At 38.2% G+C, this 20,800-nt stretch overlaps 1 protein-coding gene across 1 annotated transcript; it reads left to right on the plus strand.

The window, feature by feature from the left end:
• Positions 1-253: 253 nt before the first annotated feature.
• LOC149822149 (large ribosomal subunit protein bL19cz-like) lies at positions 254-19,769 on the plus strand. The gene is made up of 5 exons (XM_089980050.1): positions 254-465; positions 864-1,211; positions 1,363-1,449; positions 1,567-1,700; positions 19,378-19,769. Exons 1-5 carry the CDS (start codon positions 442-444, stop codon positions 19,484-19,486), a joined length of 702 nt encoding a protein of 233 aa, XP_089836176.1. The 5' UTR covers positions 254-441; the 3' UTR covers positions 19,487-19,769.
• Positions 19,770-20,800: the final 1,031 nt, after the last annotated feature.

The following is a 20,800-nucleotide window of genomic DNA, read 5'->3' on the forward strand; positions in this document are numbered from 1 at the left end:
CCAAACGTCCTCTCAAACTCAGCAAGACCAGTTTAGCGCAACCACTTTGAACCTGAAGGCCCCGGTGGCTTGTACCCAGTGGTCTGTCTGGGCTCTGACCTTGGTCAATCATGTGACAGACTCAGCCCTGAACTTTGTGACAAGTCGGCTCGAACCCAGAATGACTCAAGGCGGTTCAGTAGGCAAGCCAAAGTTTCAAGCTTGTGCTGTGTGTGGCTCTGTGGATAAGGTCGCCTCAACTTCACGCTCTTCTGCCGTTGCCCATAATCCTTCAAACGGCTAAGTTTCCCCTTCACCATTCTTCCTTTTCCGTCTCCACTAGTGCACAGATGATAACGAGGAGAACCCATTTCAGGGATTCCATTTCTCGACCAAATTAGCTCTCTTTGATCTATACATTTCTCCTTGCCAGTGTCATTGTGATAGGGAGAAAACCCTCAAATGGGGACCCAGATGTTAAACCAGGTGCTTGCTTCTCTTCTTTTGCTTCAACCATGGATTTTGGGCTCCATTTTTTGTTCATATGGTGCTAAAATAACAGATGGGTTTGCTTTTTCTTGGTTGGTTTTGTTATCTTGCTTGATGATTCAATCCTCAAGGAGTTCCCCATATACATGTTTTGAAGTGAAGGGTGCTTCTTTTTCGTTTGATTTCGGTATTTGTAGTGTTTTTTTGTGGTTAATTGTGTAGTGTAGAGGAGTTTTCATATAATTGGAAAAAAGGAATGGTTAGTGTTCTTCATTAATTGGTTGTTTTTGTTTCTACATGCTTGCGCTAATGGTTTAGTTTAGAGGAATTATATGTATGTGTGAATAAAAAAGTGTATGTGGAGTCTATTCATTTGGTTTTGTTCTTCTTTGTAGGTTAATGGTTTGCTTTACAAGAGTTTTTCTCCATACCTCTCAAAACCGGGCATTTTCTCGGTGCCATCTTCGTTGAACTGTCGAGTAATACCATGTAAGACAACCTTCCTAGCAAAACCTGCTTCATTGAAGGCATTTAGTTCAAGATTCCAACCAACTTTGAGAAACAAGAGATTTGTGGTTCGCGCACAAGAAGAACCGGAAGAACAACCGGTGCCTGAAGAGGAGGGCGACTCGCAGGATGAGTCTTCTTCGTCGGGAATCGCCGTCGCAACCTTGGAAGCTCCGGAGCAAGAAGTCCAACATGTGCAGAAAAAACTCAGAATTAAGCTGGGAGACATAATGGGGGTATTCAGATTTCATCCTATAGGACTCGAATTCACAATTTCTGCTTTTATGCAGCATGTAGCTTTACTTGTTGGTTGATCCTTGTTTCTTGGGTTAGAGACATTTGTTGGGATTTTTGTAGAAATTTGATCTTAATCTTTTCGGTATATAGATTCTGAACAAACGAGCTATCGAGGCTTCAGAGAAGGAAAGACCCGTTCCTGACATCAGGACTGGAGATATTGTAGAGATCAAGCTGGTAATTTCCGAGATTTGGAGCATAACAAATATAGTTTAATGGGTGGATGCTTGTATAAGTGTGATGGTGTATTTCAAAATTGATCTGAAGCACATGGTATTGTTGTCATAATTTCAGGAGGTACCAGAGAATAGGCGCCGGGCTTCTATTTATAAAGGCATTGTCATGTCAAGGCAAAATGCTGGGATCCATACAACAATCAGAATTCGGAGGATAATCGCTGGTGTTGGTGTTGAAATTGTTTTCCCGTTGTAAGCACTGAGCACTTACCATACATCAGAAGTGAATAGCGCTTGCTTTAACTTGACATAGGGTGCACTTTTCCTTCTGCTAGCTTCGTGTTTCTTTCTTTTATTTTCTATTGGAAGGTGATATGCATGCATTGAGATGTTTGCCTGGTGGATACTTTCAAAGTTCACTTTAACATAGTGGATCTTTCAGTATGGTGTTCCATATGGTTAGAAAGAAACAACAGGATTTTGAAGAGCAATACCATTATCATGCTATGCACATAGATATTCTGGCCTGTGCAATCAAGAAGTGGCCGATCTGTGATATATCTTGGATTGGCACTTTTTCTATGACTAAATCTGTTTTTCTCCTTATATGTACTTTCTTCCTTTTGGGTGACTGCTTGTCATCTCTTCTATCCTCTGAAAAAAAAACGGGTGTAGTAGGTGAAGTGGTGAACAGTGTGAGCAAAATGTTAATGTTGTATAAGCATGTGCATGATTTCTCTTCATTTTTGCTCCTTGTCTCTCTTTTATTTTTGTCCTCTAGAAAAACTGCAAATGCTGAATCTATTACATCAATTATCAATTGAAGAGGTGGCATGTGAAGAATTAATCCACGGAAGTACAAACATGTAGGCCCTGGTGAATGGAAATAAAGATAAAATTGTAAACTATTAGCTCCAAATTTAAATATCTTTTACTTCAATACATTCCAAATGATTAGTTCAGGAGGTGTTTGAATAGCAGAAGAAATAATCCTGCTAGATTATTAATTCTGCTTTTGGTCTGGCCCCACATCTCAATCAAACACGTTGACTATTTCTTCCATTATTGTACATTTTATCCCAGATTCTTTCTTCCATGGACCACTCAAACACACTCTTAGAGAGAAAAAAATAATCAGATAGGATAAGCATTGAACTAGTTGGTGCTTTCATGTTGTTCCACATACTCTCTTCTCTCATGTGTGCTGAATTTGTATGACCGTTGTGATGCTTATATTAATGTCAAGTATTTGTTGGTATCTTTATCCATTTAATTGCTTCAATGGGATTCCATACTTGTGGTCTCACCTTTTCTTCTGTCACTTGTGTACATGGTATGAGAGGTAAGGTTAGAATGTGGATTTAACAATCTGCCATGCAACCTATCTAATTTCGAACTTGCCCCAATGAAAGATGTGTTTGTTTTGGGCAAATTATTCTGCTCATTTGCATTAATTAGTTTTTCTAACACAAGTGGCCATCTAGAAACTGATCAGAAAATTGTTGTATTCTTGCCTTAATCTCCTAACGATACCTTTGATAAGCATTGTACAAATTTGATGCCTTGTGTGTGTTCTTTTGTTTTTTGCTCCAATTTCTTGATTTTTTTTACGCCCTTCCCTTCTCTTTGGTCATTTATAGGGATGTGGATAGGATTTGGTCATATGTAGGTAATAACCACATCCAACCTGTCAGGACTTGAATTATTAGACCCAGATTCCATTTTCATGTTGAATTGGGTGAACCTTTACCAGATTGGTATCTGATTTTTTTCTTTACCTTAATCAGATGACAGTTTGAAGATCTGCTCTAGCTCCCTTTTGATTGGGGTAGGGATTCTGACTGTCAACACATGATAATTGATTATTCCTAGCGGCCAATTAGTCATCCGAATCTTAGAACGTGCTAATGGTTGGGGGCCCATCCAAGTTTTTTTGAGCCATTGAGATGGTATTTTTTCAAGTTCCCTTATCCCTGGTCCATTGCTGTGTTTCGAATCCCTTCATCTGGGCCCTTTAGCGAGGAGTCTGTATTTAAGAACCTACAGCCATCTCCACTCTAAAAAGAAGCTAGTACAGGATCTTCAGTAAGCAAGGGCAAATTGACTTGAGAGAGAGGGGAATCAAAAGAATTAGTTTGCATGAAAAATGGCTGAAGGGGATATCAGATCTGAATTGATGTAACCATGTTACGGGTTAAATTGATTTGGGCTGGTCTGATTTCTGATATGCAAAGCAATCTGTATCATTGGTATAAATACCTGTATGGTTGACTAGTCTTAAAATTTGCCGAAGCAATTAGCTTGGGCTGTCTTGATCGATTTGTCTAAGTGAATTAATGTTTTTGAGCTAGTCATGCTTGGCCCAATCCATTTCTTTCATTGGGATATTCCCAAATCAAGATTTAAATTTAATAGGCAAGACAGAACTGGGACTTGTTTGAAATTAAGGTTCTCCCAAAGTACTCTGACGGTCCGACCTTTTAAGGATTAAACTAAGTCAACCATGCCAATCACTGAGAGAGATAAGCTTATGGTGTTTAAACTTGGAGTTGGGTGAATGACTTCGAATCACACCTGAACTCTGTAGATTTTGACCTTTGAGATGATGTCTTTATACGATCAGCTGCCCTTGTGGTTTGCCGATTGTGTGCACTTTCATGTGGTTAGTCATCTGACTGACTGTAGAACCTTAATTTGCTGCTTCCAGAAGCAAGGCATGTTGCCAGTCCCCATGTTTTTAGTTGCTGCACAATGCGTCATTCTCAATGTATCCTGAAATAATATAATGGTGCATATTAGGATTACATCTCATTGTTTTAGACATTACCATAATATCAACATCATCTTGGACACTGTTGTCACTGCATCTCAAATTAAATTTTGAAGAAAAATATGAACAAAAATGATGACATGTTGCTAAACTAAATAGTGTAGGCAAGTGGCTTACTAGGCCTATTATTGTTTCTTCTTTGTTGGTGAATTGTAAAACATGTGTTCGTATGACTTTTTTTGTTAGGGGTCATTTGTGAAAGAAAATGAGTTCCTTCAAAGATGTTCACTAAATAACCAAAAGTGGGCACTCAAAGCGAGTTCCACCAAAATACCAAAATGAACACTCAAATAACCACGAATGGGTTCACTCACAAACGTCCACTAAAGGTGGACAAGAACAAGAAATAAAAATAATGTTTTTATTTATCTCAACACATGTAAGAAGCATTGTATAAGTGAGGGAGATTCACCCCTTTATATATACATTCCAAAGGGCCTCAATAGAGAGGTTGGGATAGGCCCAACAACTCTAAATAGAGTCGTTGAGAGGGTCCAACGTCTCTTACTTTTAAATAGTCAACATTAGTTGACTAGTTGAAATTAAATAAAAAAGTAAAAAATAAAAAATCTAAACTAACCTAGTTACTAATCTAGTTACATATTTATATATGTACAAGATACATATACAAAATACATATATATTGTATATATATTTTTAACACTTCCTCTCAAACTTACGGTTGGATAACCAAAAGTTTGTCCAAGAGAAAGTTAAATCTAAGAGCAACAAGAGGTTTGGTGAAGAAATCCATCAACTAATATTTAAAAGTAACATATGGAAGATGAATTGTGCCATGTAGATACTCCTCTCGAACATAATGACAGTCCATCTCAATATGCTTGGTACGTTTATGAAAGGTCTAGTTGCTGCTAATATAGATGAAACTTTTGTTGTCACAACACATTTTTGATGCTCCTTGAATCTTGACTCCTATATCAGCCAACAATTACTACTTTTATAGTGGTTGTAGTTATGACTCGGTATTCTGCTTCAGTTGAAGAAAGAGAGACCTTCTGCTGCTTTTTACACCTCCATAAGATCAACGAATCACCTAAAAACACACAAAAACTAGTGGTTGAGTGTCGGTTATTGGAATCATCTCCCTAGTCAACATTAATGTAATCTGTTAAATCTAAAAATGAAATAGATAAGAAGAGACCTCTAAAAGTAGATGTTTTAATATATCTAATAATAAACACAACTCTTCTATATAAATAGAAGTGGGAGCATGCTGAAACTGACTTGATGTATGAATTGAATGCTCTATGTCAGGTCTCGTAATTGAGAGATAAGAAGTGCCTCAATAAATTGTCTATTTGGTGTTGGATTTTCAAGTGGTTCTCTCTCATTTTAGTGTTGACAACTTCAGGAGTATCATCAACCTTCTTATCATCTGAGATTTCAGACTTGGCAACAATATATAGAACAAATTTAGATTGAGTCAACAAATAACCTCTAGAAGAATAAGCAACTTCAATACTAAGAAAATATCTTAAAAAACCCAAATCAGTCATTTCAAAATGTGTTTTGAGAAGTTTTTTAATGCGTTGAACTCTTTGTTTGTCCCCTCCAGTGATGATCATATCGTCCACGTAGATAAGGAGAATAATAATACCTACATCAAAAACCTTAACAAACAAAGTTATATCAGTAAGACAAGATTGAAATTCAACATCAAGTATAACTTGACTAAATCAGGCATATCAAGCCTTTGGTGCTTGTTTAAGACCATATAAGGCTTTATCTAAATGAAAAGTCATTCATTTAGAAATAATTATACCAGGTAGTGCTTCCATATAAACGTTTTCAAGCAATTGTCCATTAAAGAATGCATTCTTAACATCCATTTGATATATATGTCATATTTTCACAGAGGTAAGGGCTACTAAGGTCCTCACTGTGATCATCTTAGCAATTAGAGCAAAATTTTCCTCATAATCTATTCTATATTCTTGGGAATATCTTGGCAACTAATCTGGCTTTGTACCTTTTGAAGGGTTCCATCACTCTTGGTTTTAACTTTATATACCCATCGACAACCTATAGGTTTTTTTCCTGGGGAATATTTTGGACAATCCAAGTATTCGTATTTTCTAAGACATCTAATTCTATTGTCATGACTTCTACCCATTCAAGATGTTTCTTTGCGTCAGCATAGTTGGTGGGTTCTATATAGAAATGTATTAATTCAATGATATGTTACATAGGTGCGGGTGCAACGATGCAACACTTTAAAAAAACTTGGGTGTGGAGGTGCGGGAGGGTATATATATATATATATATATATATATATATATATATATATTTTAACAATTAACAATAACACTAATGAAATAAAAAATAATTATCATAATATCATCAAATCAATTCATCATGCATGCAATAAATCAAATTAACAATTTATAATTCTATTCTTTATCATAAAAACTAACCCCACAATTAAATCAACCTAAATATATTATAGAAACAATCAAACAAGTAAAGCAGAAAAGAAGTAAATTATACATTATACTAATAAAATAAGCAAACAATGCATTACAAACTCCATATCTATAAAGATGAGGTAATTGATCTTAATAATTTTTTGATTCATCATCAAATGCATCATAAGAAGGAAGGCTACGCTCAGATAAGTTCATGTTTGTAATGTTGAAATCATGCTCTCCTTATAAGTCACACTCTTTTGAGTTTACATCCCAAAATTTAAATGATCCTTGTCTGCATTACAAACTCAATTTGAAAATGTTAAATAATTGCATATTTAAATGAAGAAACTAAGAAATAGCCAAATAACTAAGAGAGCAATTAATACATGTATTCATCATTGATTTGCGAAAGTAGTCGAATATTAGAATGAACATAGACTAAATACTCTGCACGCTTGCTGGTGAGTTTGTTTCTCTTCATGTTTAGGATTTGAGAATATGTGCTCTAATTTCATTCACAACAAGATGAATTAGCAAGCTGGTATAACAATCTCAATGCAAGACATTGGAGAAGAGGTGTTTCTGATCCATATGTTGACCACTATCTGATAGGATCTATATTTTCCTCCTCTCTCGCTATTAATGTTTGTTTATATAATCTCGAAGCTGAAAATTTTTTATACTCTTGTGTGACTTGATTTATAATATGTGATTCTCGATAAAGTTTTGCCATGCATATATTTCTATGCTTTGATAGCTCTGTGTCTAAATTTGGAGGGACACAACCAACACCACCTTTCTGCCACTTATTTGCATAATATTTAGGATTGAGAGAATGTGCCATGCAATGCAAAAAAATGTTGCTCTTATCTCATCTTCTAACTAAAATTGAATAAATATGATTAAAAAAATTATGAATCATCCAATGCAGGATTTTTTTTCTCATGCTTGAAAACTACAACTTGTATTTTTTCAATCATATCATTTCACATTTCATAAACTTTGTGAAGTATGGGCTCATCCTTATCAACTTCTCTCAACATTTCTCAAATAAGTCGCATAAACTGAAGGAAGTATACAACTCTGTCCCAAAACTCATAATCAACAATTAATTTCTTAATTTTTTGAGCTTTGACAACATCATCAGCGCGATAGAATGTCAAATTCTCATCAATCACCATGTTAACCAAAGCATTATTCACTTCCTTAATCCTTTTCACCGTCACAATGATGGACGCAAAACGTGTTTCAACAATCTTTAACAATTTCATATCAAAATGCCTATTAAATATAGCATTAACATGATTGTGGTTGACAAAAAAATTTCTAATGCTTTTGACATTTTTTTTTAATTCCTCAATCCATGAATATAGAGCATATTCTGATGAATTTTCTTCTTCTTTAGAGTTACAGGTGTTCTTGAGGGTCAGATTCAAGCTGTGTGCTATACAGAGAGTCTAAAAAATATGAAGATACTCACTCTCCAAACTCAATGCTGAACTTTTACAAATTGGAGCATTGTCTGTTATGATTTGCACTATTTTCTGATCACCCACTTCTTTTATTACTTCTATAAACAACTCCTTCAAATACTCAACATTTTTATGTTGCCCAGATGCATCAACTGCTTTCAAGAATACTGGGTCACTAAGCGAAGATGTAATGAGCCTTTGAATATCTCTCCAACCATCATACTCAATAGAAACTCCATTTTGTTTCCATGAAAAATTTTTAATCTCTCGAAGTTTTTTTTTTTAACTTGGAGGTACATAGCCACTCAAGTTACAATTTGCCAGTGAAGTAAATAAATCTTTTTAATAAGGATTTCTAACTGCATTAAATGGAAGTGAACTAGAATAAAAATACCTTCCTACTTTTCTATCAATATCTTCTTTTTCATATGTATTGAATGATGCTTGTATTGTTCTTCTTTCTCTACCTCCTACATCAACTTTTTTTTAGCATCTTCTTAGTGGCTTAAAAATAGTACACTAATTTCACAAGAATTACTCATTGTCTTTCTCTTCTAATATTCATCTTCTATTTTCTTGTATTGTCTTCGCATTGCCTTATAAACTCTTTTGCATCATGAAATGCCATGTCCTGATATTTTCGACAAATGAGCCTTAACTCTTGTATTAGACTCAACATAATCTCTCACAAAGCTTGCATTAAAATTTCTTATTTCCACCACCTCCTCAAACTTTTTCAAGCTTATCCACATGTCCCCATAGTGGCCCCCATCATTACATGTTGGGGCTAACAAACTTGAATGAACACTTTCATTACCACTACCAACAACACTAGCAACAAAACTTACCTGTGAGGATGACGCAAGTCCTTTCCCTTTATCCGTCATTTTTGTCCTTAAAACAAAAAAATATATTATATTAAAATAAAATTCATATTAGAAGGATTGGTTTTGACCGCCCAAGGTGCTGGGAGTCGAATTCAACCGTGTCGATCTCGACGGGTAGCTGGGTCGGGGCATGGAGAACCAAGCTGGGCTCAATGCTAGCCGAGCTCAGCTCGACTGTGCATGACAGAGCAGGTAGAGGGAGGGCTGGTAGGGTCAGGGCAAGGAGAATTGAGCTGGACTCGGTGCTAGTCGAGCTCAGCTCGGTTGTGCTTGACAAAGTAGGCAGAGGGAGGGTTGGCAGAGTCGGGGCAAGGAGAACCAAGCTGGGCTCGGTGCTAGCCGAGCTCAGCTCGGCTATGCCTAACAGAGCAGGCAAAGGGAGGGTTGGCAGGGTCTGACAGAGTTGTCTTCATCCTGAGTCAGACTCGGTACACTCGAGCTGGCTCGGGGTGCTAAACCGAATCGGGCTGAGCTCGGCATTAGCCGGGCCCAACTCAATTCGGCCCGACTCGAGACAACAACAACAAAAGTTGCTGCCCCTCAAGCACAAGAAGGGGAGATGGCTCGATGGTCAGGTCGAGTCGGCCCGGGGTGCTGGACCGAATCTCATTGAGCTCGGCCTTAGCCGGGCCTAATTCGCTTTGGCTCGACTAGAGACAGCAACAACAAAAGTTGTTGCTGCTCGAGCACAACGAGGGTGGCTCGATGGTCAGGTCGAGCCGTGCTCGGTCCCAAACTGAGACAGGGGCGAGCTGGCTCGGTCCACCAACAAGAGGAAGGGGACAGGACCAAGCTCGCTCAGGCCACCAATAAGAGCAGGGGGGAGGGGCATAGCAGAGTTCGAGAAGACCATAACCCGCAGTCAGCCGAAAGAGCAGGGCTCGAGGCCTTGCCTGTCACTGGTGGCGTGGCCAAGAGGCGGCGAACCCGGTCACCACCATCGTAAGTGGTCGAGCGTGCCTTCTCTGCCTTCGGCAGAGGCAAAGAGGAAGATAAGAGGGTGACGGGGGAGTAAGAGAGATTGAAGGAGGTTGAAGACGACTCAGATGAGAAGAGGAGGCATCGGGTTAAATTTTTTTTGCTCTAATCCCCCGCTAGCCCTATTTCATTGGTTTTTTTTAAGTCCAGATTTGGACTGTTATGACCCTAGGTGTGTTGACCGCACCTAGTGTTGGCTTGACCCCACCGGGTGCCGCACCCGCACTCGTGTTGTATCGCGTCGCGTCGACGTGGGTGTGGCACCCTGCTAGCCAAATCCTTGTTCTTTATGGTTTTCATCATTGGCATAAAGCACATGGATGCTCAAAATTACTCCACCTGGAATATTGGATACAACCTTGATTCTTATCAGATTGTTTTTCACTCATTACATCACTTTTATGTTCCTGATCTTCATCAATAGCACAATCACCAATCTTTGAAATTAGATCCAATAGAAAAGAATACTAATTTATTTCCTTAGTTTTTTCAATTTCAAAAAAATCTTTTTCTAAAAAGGATACATTCCTTGAAGCATATATCATTTTATTTTTAAAGTCAAAACATCTATAGCCTTTTTGTTTATTTGCATGTCCTAAAAAGACACAAGGAATAACATGGGGAGAGAATTTGTTATTTTTGTCAGTAAGAACAAAACATTTACACCAAAAAACTCTCAATCTAGAGTAATTTGGGACTTGTTTGAAAAGTTTTTCAATAGGAGATACGTTTTTCAAAGAAGAAGATGGCATTCTGTTAATAAAATAAATTGTAGTTAATATGGTTTCAGCTCAAAATTCTTTAGGTACTTGGTTTGTAATAAACAAAGTTTTTGTTGTTTCTATAATATGTCTGTTTTTTTTAGCTAAGCCATTTTGTTGAGGAGTGTAAGGACAAGAATTTTTTATGTGTGTGACACCATATAAATCTATGTAGTTTTTAAATTCTTTTAATAAAAACTCTCCACCTGAATCAGTGCGAAAGATGAAAATATCATTCTTGAATTGGTTTTTTGACCAAATTGTGAAATATTTGAAAATGTGAGAAAACTTCAAACTTGTGTTTAAGGAAATAAATCCAATTGTGTCTTGTAAAATCATCCACAAAAATTATATAATACATAAAACTTACCTTTGATATAGCAGGTGTTGGTACCCGTACCCACACATCTGAATGTACTAACTCAAGTGGTTAGGAAAAAACAAAAGTTCTTTCTTGAAATGATAATCTCTTCATTTTGCCAAGAATATAATTTTCACATGTAAAGTTTTTAGAATTACAAAAAAAATTCATCTTTGTAAAATACTTAATCTTGGATATACTAGGATGGCCAAGTCTTTTATGTTATAAATCTAAATATAATTTTTGGACATTACAACAAAATGTATTATTGGGCATTTTCAAAAAATTCATGTAGTACAAGCCCCTCTCTATGGCTTTCCCCAATCAGCTTCTCTGGCTGACGATCTTGCACTAGACAACCACAAAAGGAGAAGGAAACATTACACACATGGTCAGATAATTGATAAACAAATGAAAGATTTAAGTTCAATTTAAGAATATATCTAATTTTTTAAATAGAAAATCTTTTTGAATTTTAAGAAATGTTTTCAAAATTTTTTATTCTTTTTATCTCAAGAGATGTTTCATCATCAATAAAAACATTTGACCCACTTGAGTTATAACATTCGGATAACATATCACTATTTGGTGTCGTATGAAAAGAGGCACCTGAGTCAAGAAGCCAAACAAATTTACCGGGATCAAAGAAGCCGAAGGAGATACCGCGACTCCAGTTGACGATGATGCTCTTTTGTTTAAAAGTTGAAGAACCTCTAGTAATTGTGTCAAGGACATATTTACAATAGATGAATCTTATATGATTTTTACATCACTTGACTCTTGTGAAGGTCTAACAGAGGCAACCTTCTTCTCATAAGGTTTCTTCAATTTAGGACAATATGTTTTCACATGTCCCGGTTCATGACACCAGTAACAAATAACTTTTTTTCTTTTATACTCATTGTCTTGCTTTTTATCATTTGGCCTTCCTTAGTGTGGTGGTTTGTAGATTCGAACATAGTTTCCCGGTTTAGATACGGCTAGAGCCTAGTCATCATCACTCTTAGATATTCACTTTTTAAGCCTATTTTCTTCCATACTTAATTCTTCTATAGTGTCTTCTTGAGTCATATTTCGCAATATCTTTGTTGAGAAGCAGTCACCGTACATATGCATATGAGTAGTTTGGTAACTACTTAAGAGGTCAGGGGCATTATTGTAAACAAGGTGTTTTAGTTTAATCTCTCTATTTAAGTGAGATTAGACCTAATGAGCATAAACGATTCTCTCTCTCTGATTTGCTAGAAACCCTAGCCGGCTTCAACATGCTATCAAAGTAGGACGTAGCTCTGGGCGTCTTACTTGATCGATCCACACGTTGATCGGGTGACGCTGTGTACATCGTGAAGAGCGATCTGAACAACAACAAAGCTGATCGTTGTGTGCAGCGACTACAGCGATCGCTGTGTACAGAGTGTACCGCGATCTGGAACTTCTCCAGTCAGCAGGAATATGATCGGGTGGCACTGTGTGCCAGCATGAACCACGATCTGAACAACGTGAGCAGTGATCAACCTCTCCAGCAGGAACGCTGATCAGGCGTGCGTTGTGCGTGTAGTAGCAGGGAGACCCCGACCGTGTCGATGGTGGCTGATGATGGTTGTGTGGATGTCAAAAAGGCTTGCAGTCTCCATCATAATGCAATTGTGGTATGCAGGTTGTCAGATTTTTTTTTTGCAGTCGTGGTATGCATCTTGTTGCAGTTTTTTTTGGTGAATAGTTCAGATTTTATCAAGGGGATTAAAATCTGGTAGAGTCGGCTTCCAGTTGGTAGTTGGTGCGCACGTTAGTTTTGGATCTGAACAGCGTATTACAGTTTTTTTTGTATATATCAAATTTTATCAGTATGATTAAAATCTGGTAGAGTTCGGCTTCTCAATTGGTAGTTGGTGTGCATGTCAGATCCAAGTTTTCAGCAGTTGGTAGTTGCGTGTGGTTGTATTTCCATGGCTGAAATGCAGAAGTCAGACATGAAGACCGAAACTGTGTCCGATTATAAAGCCTTTGCAAACCCATTTTCATATGGATCATCTGGAAAGTTGGATAAGACTAACTATGCTAGATGGTTGCGTACGTTCATGATGTCTGTTTCAGGGCATCGTAGAAAACATATTTTGTTGAAAAATGAGCCTACGGACAAAACTGGAAAGTATGCTACATGGGAAGAGGACAATGATATTGTCGTGTCTTGGATTATGAATAGTGTGCAACCTCATATGGGTTTATTTATTACACCTCTGCAAAACAAATGTGGGATAATTTGCAAGATACTTATTTTCAAGAAACTAACGTTAGTCCTATTCTTCAAGTAGAACAGGAGATATATAAATTGCAGCAAGGAGAGCAAACTCTAGCCCAGTATTATGCCTTCGTGAAGGCAACTTTTGAGAGACTAAATGCTCATAGACCATTATGTTGTGACAAACAAAAACTACACCAGGAGCATACCATGGTAGCACGGTTCCTGACTGGCTTGTCAGCTGAATTCTCAGTTGCCAAAGTTCAGATGTTGATAGGCTCAGATGTTCCCACTCTTGCTGAGGCATATAATCGACTGAGCAGGCTTGCCATGTCCCTTCCTTCATCTCAATCGAAATCACAAACCTCTGCTCTGTCTGTCTTCTATGGTCGAGGTCGAGGTTTTCTTCCTAATTCTAGAGGTCGTGGACGTGGTCGAGGCACGGGAGCACGAGGCAAGCTCCAGTGTACCTACTGCGGGAGATTTGGGCATTTAGAAGATAGACTTTTGACAAGAATGGACAACCTCCCACATCTTCTGCTAAAGTTGTTCCTACAACACAAGTGGCCAAACCCGAGTCCCCCACTGTTCCTCCTAGTGATTCGGTCACACTCACTCGTGCTGAGTATGATGATTTGTTGACACATCTTCCATCTAGTTCCCCCGTGGCTGTTATTGCATGCTCTGCAGGTGATGAATTATCTTGCCAAGGTAGTAGGTGGATTATTGATTCAGGGGCATCTAGCCATTTATGTGAAAATAAATGTGATTTTTCAAATTTTCATAATGTTGCTAATCATAAAAAGGTTGTTCTTGCCGATGGGTTCGGTAGTTGAGTCCTCTTCTAGTCCGATTCTTTGGCATCATCGTCTTGGTCATCTTCTGTTGCTTAAATTGCGTAGAGTTATTCCTCATATCTCGTCGTCCACTACTCTGTTGTATGAAGCATGTCATCTTGGAAATCATCATAGGAGTTCATTTCCGTCTAGTCAGAGTTCAAGTCAAAATTTGTTTGATCTTCTTCGTATTGATGTTTGGGGTCCGAGTAGAATTCCTAGTCGTTCTAAGTGTCGTTATCATTTAGTCATTGTAGATGATTTTTTCAGATTATCTTGGGTATTCTTGTTAAAAGATAGAGCTGAAGCCCCCGTTATTCTCAAATCCTTGATTATTGAAATAAAAACTATGCCTGCGTCTTACTGGGGAGATGTGGTTCTAACTGCAGGATACCTAATAAACCGTATGCCTTCAACCTCTGTGGGGGATCATATTCCCATTCAAATTCTCAGACATGAAGCTCCTCTTTTCCCTATCTCTCCAAAGGTGTTTGGTTGTGTGTGCTTTGTTCATAAACTTAGTCCCAACCGAGATAAATTGTCATTTCAATCTATAAAATGTGTTTTTGTTGGGTATCCCAAGCACCAAAAATGATATCGTTGTTATGATCCCATATCCCAGAGAGAGTGTCTCAGTGCAGATGTTTCCTTTTTTTAGTCTATCCCATATTTTTCTAGTACTTCTCCAAGAATACATGCTAGTCAAGGTGATTCATTCTCTCTTCCTGTTCCTCATTTTCCATTAGAGTCTGTCAGTCTTGAGCCTCTTGTTCCCAGTTCGACTTTGTCTCGTTACAAAAATCCTCATGTGGTGTACACACATCGAGCTCCACCCAACTCTATTCCTGTTTCATCAGCTTCTCCAGAGGTGAGTGTTCCTGACCCTACTGACAATCCTCTTGTTGATGGTGATTTACCTTTCCCTCTTCGGAAGGGAAAAAGGCAATGTACACTTCATCCTATTTCTCAATTTGTTTTCGAGGCAAGACTTGGTGAAAATATAAAGAATTTTGTATTAGCATTATCTGCTGCATCAGTTCCTCTCAATCATCATCACGCTCGTCTGGACCCCAAATGGGCACATGCCATGCAGGATGAAATGGATGCACTGCTTTCTCGGAGAACATGAGACTTAGTTGATCCTCCACCTGAGGCTGATATTGTTGGTTGTAAATGGGTCTATACTATTAAGTATAACTCAGATGGATCGATTGAAAGGTTTAAAGCTCGCCTGGTTGCGAAAGGCTATACTCAAACTTATGGGGTGGACTTCTTTGAAACATTCTCTTCTGTTGCTCGTCTTGGGACTATTAGTCTTGTTTTGTCCATCGCAGTGCACCATGGTTGGTCTCTATGTCAGCTTGATGTGAAAAATGCCTTTCTATGTGGAGACTTGGAGGAGACAGTTTACATGCAGCAACCTCTGGGGTTTGAGGTTTAGGGGGAGTTTCAGAAGGTATGCAAGTTGAACAACGCAATCTATGGTCTCAAACAGAGTCCCCATGCATGGTTCTCCAAGATGGCTGAGGTCATGTCAGTATTTGGGTTTGTCTGATCTGCCTCTTACCACTCTCTTTTTATTAAAACGACTTGCACAAGGATTGTGGTCATGATAGTATATGTTGATGACATTATAGTCACAGGAAGCAGTGAAAAAGACATTTCTGAGACAAAGTCTCATCTTCAGAAACACTTTGTGACTAAGGATCACTCAGATATTTCTTAGGCATAGAGGTTGCAAGGAGTAAAGAAGGATTAATTCTGTCACAGCGGAAATATGTTTTGGGCCTACTGAAGGAGACAGGGATGTTAGGTGCCAAACCTGCAAGAATTCTTATGGATCCCAAGTCTCATCTGTTTGATGAATCATCCGAGTATGTGGACTGTAGCCGTTATCGCTCCTTGGTTGGCAAGCTATTATATGTGACTGTGACCAGACCTGACATATCTTTAGCCGTGAGTAAGATAAGTCAATTTATGAACAAACCTACAAAGGCTCACTGGGAGGCTGCAATGATGATTCTCAGATATCTAAAGTTCTCCCCTGGTAAAGGACTATGGTTTAAACAAAACCCTTCTTTAGATGTTACTGCCTATTCAGATGTAGATTATGCAGGGTCGATTGTTGATAGAAAGTCCACAACTGGATTTTGTGTGTTTGTTGGAGGAAATCTGATTACTTGGAGAAGTAAGAAACAAACTGTCGTTGCCAGGTCGAGCGCTGAGTTAGAGTATTGGGCTATGGCACAAACTGCTGCTGAGATGATATGGGTTAAATCTGTGTTGACTGATCTCCAAGTGAAAGTCTCATTACCTATAGAGATGATATGTGATAATAGAGCTGCTACTTATATTGCAAATAACCCAGTGTTTCATGAACGAACAAAGCATATTGAGGTGGATTGTCACTATGTACGTGACTTGGTCCAGACTGGGTACATTTGCACAAGGCACATATCTTCATAGAGCCAAATTGATAATGTCTTTACAAAACCCCTAGCGAGTTCAAATTTTTCAAAATGCTGTGACAAACTAAGCATTATTGATATATATGCTCCAGCTTGAGGGGGAGTGGTGAGAAGCAGTCACCGTACATATGCATATGCATATGGGTAGTTTGGTAACTACTTAAGAGGTCAGGGGCATTATTGTAAACAAGATGTTTTAGTCTAATCTCTCTATTTAAGTGAGATTAGACCTAATGAGTATAAACGATTCTTCCTCTCTCTCTCTCTCTCTCTTTTCTCTGATTTGCTAGAAACCCTAGCGGGCTTCAACAATCTTTAAGAGAATACACTCTTAAGATAATCCCATGCATTGTTTGCATGTTTAAATTTAGCAAGACTTGAACACTTGTTAATGTCAACACCACTAGTGAGCCAAGATATAATCTTGGTATACCCCATTCTCTATTTCTTTTACTTCTTCTCATAAGTGGTCATTGCCTTATTTGTCTAAACCTACTTAAGCAGCACCTTTTACTCACATTCTAGTTTGGTAAGGATTAGTTTGGGTTTCGGATCGGTCCCATCCACATGTCCTAACAACCCTTTTCTCAATAGCTTTATAATTAAAGCTCATGTTACATAGTTTGAATCATTGAGCTTGATAGGTTTTATGGTAACACTTTCATTGTCATCCATTCTTAAAGGGTAAACAAGGAAAAAAGATTAGAGAGGAGAGAAAGAATAGAGGGAAGAACAAGAGCAAGGGTAAAAATCACAAGCAATCCACCACCAAGTAAATGCCACAGATCAAGAGCACGAACACTCCTTTGCCAAGCAAGCACCACCAATCTATTACTTGAAGAACAATCACAATCTTATTAGCACTTGAATAGGAATTGCAAGAGAGCTTCAATACTTTCAAATTTGGAGTGGTACACTTTCCAATATAACGAAAACAATTTCATCTTGATCACCAAGCTCTGATACCATGAAAAAAAATGAGTTTTTCAAAGTTCACTAAATAACCAAAAGTGGACACCACCGAGGTGGTATCCCATGTGGTAAGCGGGGTCCTGTGTCAAGCTGAAGGCCCATAATCAAATCCCTCTGCCACATGGGGCGGTTGTTGTTTTGGTAGGGGTCCGCCTAACCTGAGCTTGCCTTTCAAAACAATAAAAATAAAAATAAAAAAATCAAAAGTGGATACTCGAGGAGAGTTCCACCAAAATACTAAAATGAACTCAATAAACCACAAATGGGTTCACTCACAAACACCCACTAAAGGGAAACAAGAACAAGAAATAAAAATAATGTTTTTATTATCTCAACACATGCAGAAAGCATTACATAAGTGGGGGGATTCACCCCTTTATATACACATTCCAAAGGGCCTCAATAGAGACATTGGGAGAGGCCCAACGACTCTAAATAGAGTTGTTGGACCCTCCCAACATCTCATACTTTTGACTAGTCAACATTAGTTGACTAGTTGGAACTGAACTAAAAAATAAAAAATTAAAAATCTAAACTAACCTAGTTACTAATCTAGTTATATATATATACATAATCATATATGTATGTACAAAATACATATACATTGTATATATATTTTTAACAGTTAGTTTCACCTAATTTACACTTGAAAATAGGGGTTTACATAATAACCCTCCATTTTCGTGTGCAGGTGAAACAAACATCCCAACTCCATTTTCCTATGGGACCTACAGTCATCATGGATTTCTTTTCACGTTGACCATGCTTTTACTATGTAAATCCACACACACACACACACACACACACACCTGTGGATGGATTTACATATGTATTTTTCACACATGGGATGGCCTTCCTGTCATGGGATGCCTTTTCCATGGAGTTTTTTCTTATTGGTGGGAATGAAACAAACAACCCACAATGGCGAAATGTCTGGTGCAAGAATGCACCAGTTGCATTCTAGCAAGGTTTCTTGGTTGGGATAAAATAAAGGTCCATTGTGATCTTCCCTTTGAAACATTAAACCAATATAAACTCCATTATGGGATGCCTTTCCCATTAAGTCTTTTCTTATTGGTGGGAATGAAACAAACAACCCACAATGGCGAAATGTCTGGTGCAAGAATGCACCAGTTGCATTCTAGCAAGGTTTCTTGGTTGGGATAAAATAAAGATCCATTGTGATCTTCCCCTTGAAACATTAGATTAAACCAATATCACCTCCATGGGATGCCTTTCCCATGAAGTCTTTTCTTATTGGTGGGAATGAAACAAACAACCCACAATGGCGAAATGTCTGGTGCAAGAATGCACCAGTTGCATTCTAGCAAGGTTTCTTGGTTGGGATAAAATAAAGATTCAGTGTGATCTTCCCCTTAAAACATTAAACCAATATCACAACTTCATCTTTCTCCCACCTGCAAAGTTGATGATGTTTGTGGATAAAAACTTATTGTACTGTTTTCAAACTTGGTCTTATTCTTCTCAGCTGTGTTGAAGTCGTGAAAGCTTTCCCTTATGTGAACTATCTTACATAGTTGCATATTAATAAGATTATTCAGCATCATCATTTTACATTTTGAATCTCTCTGTCTGTCATGCACACGTGGCTACACAAAATGTGACATGTATGGTTTTTTGCTATCTTGATATGCAGCAAGTCTCTAATTTAGCTATGTTGGTTACTATTTTTCAGGTACTCACCAAACATCAAAGAGATTAAGGTTGTGAGTCATAGGAAGGTTCGAAGGGCAAGGTTGTACTACTTAAGGGACAAGTTGCCTAGGCTCTCAACCTTCAAGTAGGTCTGTTGGTCCAGAAATGGAATACCATCTTGTGAGAATTTTTAACTGCAGTTGTTGCTTTGGATGGTTTCTGCTTAGTGACAACCAGTTGCTACAACTTCAACTTTCTCCACTCTGTCTGCATCAACAGTGATATCCGTTGCCATTGTCACTCATTTATTTTTGGGTTTTTTTTCTGAATTTTTTCTTCTTAAAGCTCTTTCACTAGAGTCACTATGTTTTGTCAATATGGTCTTTTACTTGTAAGGATTGTAGTTTCTTAATGAAGTGATGTGTTCAAACTCTGGTTTTCCTACAACAAGGCTCTGTTTGGGAGCCTTGAATCGGAGGTGTGTTGTGGTTTCCCCAGAGTTCTCATGCTCTCTGCGGTTTGGGAGCAGTGGTGTTGCCAAAACATTGCATCAGAATGGTTTTGGCAACCCCGATACCAACATTTCAATTCCATTCACAAGAGGATGTTTTTGGCTCCATCCTCAACACCACATTTTGGCCAAACACTGCATTGGGAATTGTGTTGGAAACCCCAATACATTTCAACACCATTGACATGAGGATAGAGATGATTTTGGCAACTCCATCCTCAACACCACATTTTGGCAAAACCATATTTTTGTGACACATGGAAATGGTGTTTCCATCTCAATGCAAGACTCCATTGACAGAGCTTTAGAATCTTCTAGTAGTTGTCAATTTCAATTCAGTGCAGATACAAGCGAGACATCTCATTTCTTTTTTTATTGTTTTTCTTTTTGTCCAAACAGCCATCACTGGAATAGTTTGACCAATCCCCAATCCAAATCTTCAACTCTCATCTCGACTACCAGTTCCCAAACATAGCCCTATGCACCTTATTACCCGAGAAACGAGCTTTTCGGACAAGACAATGCAGTAATTGGAGTCTGCAAAACTTCTGCAGGATTTTGTTTATGAGGTTTTTGGGTGATATCCATCATGAGATGAACGGGCATCCCAGGGCAACCATGATAATATCCATATTTCTTTATCAGATCCAAATATCCAATTTGACCCAGTAAGAGAGTAAATGGAAATTTGATTACAATTCCAAACAAGAAACGATAGCGATGAAATCTGATTAAGCTATTTTGCATATCCATTTGCAATCTGATAATCAAATTCAGGTCTGGTAATTTGCATCAAACCTGAATTTGAATCTGACATTGTTGTATCCTATTAGCCGTGTCTGCCTGTCCACGGAGAACAGGCTTCTGCACGGAGCTCCTTTCCACGAAACTCAAATCCGACCCCGACCCACGGGAATGAGTTCCCGGAAAAGGGAGATTATGGTTAGCTTGC

This window comes from Nuphar pumila, chromosome 11, assembly GCF_984573655.1.
Source record: "Nuphar pumila chromosome 11, dmNupPumi1.hap1.1, whole genome shotgun sequence".
In the NCBI taxonomy this organism is placed as follows: Eukaryota; Viridiplantae; Streptophyta; class Magnoliopsida; order Nymphaeales; family Nymphaeaceae; genus Nuphar; species Nuphar pumila.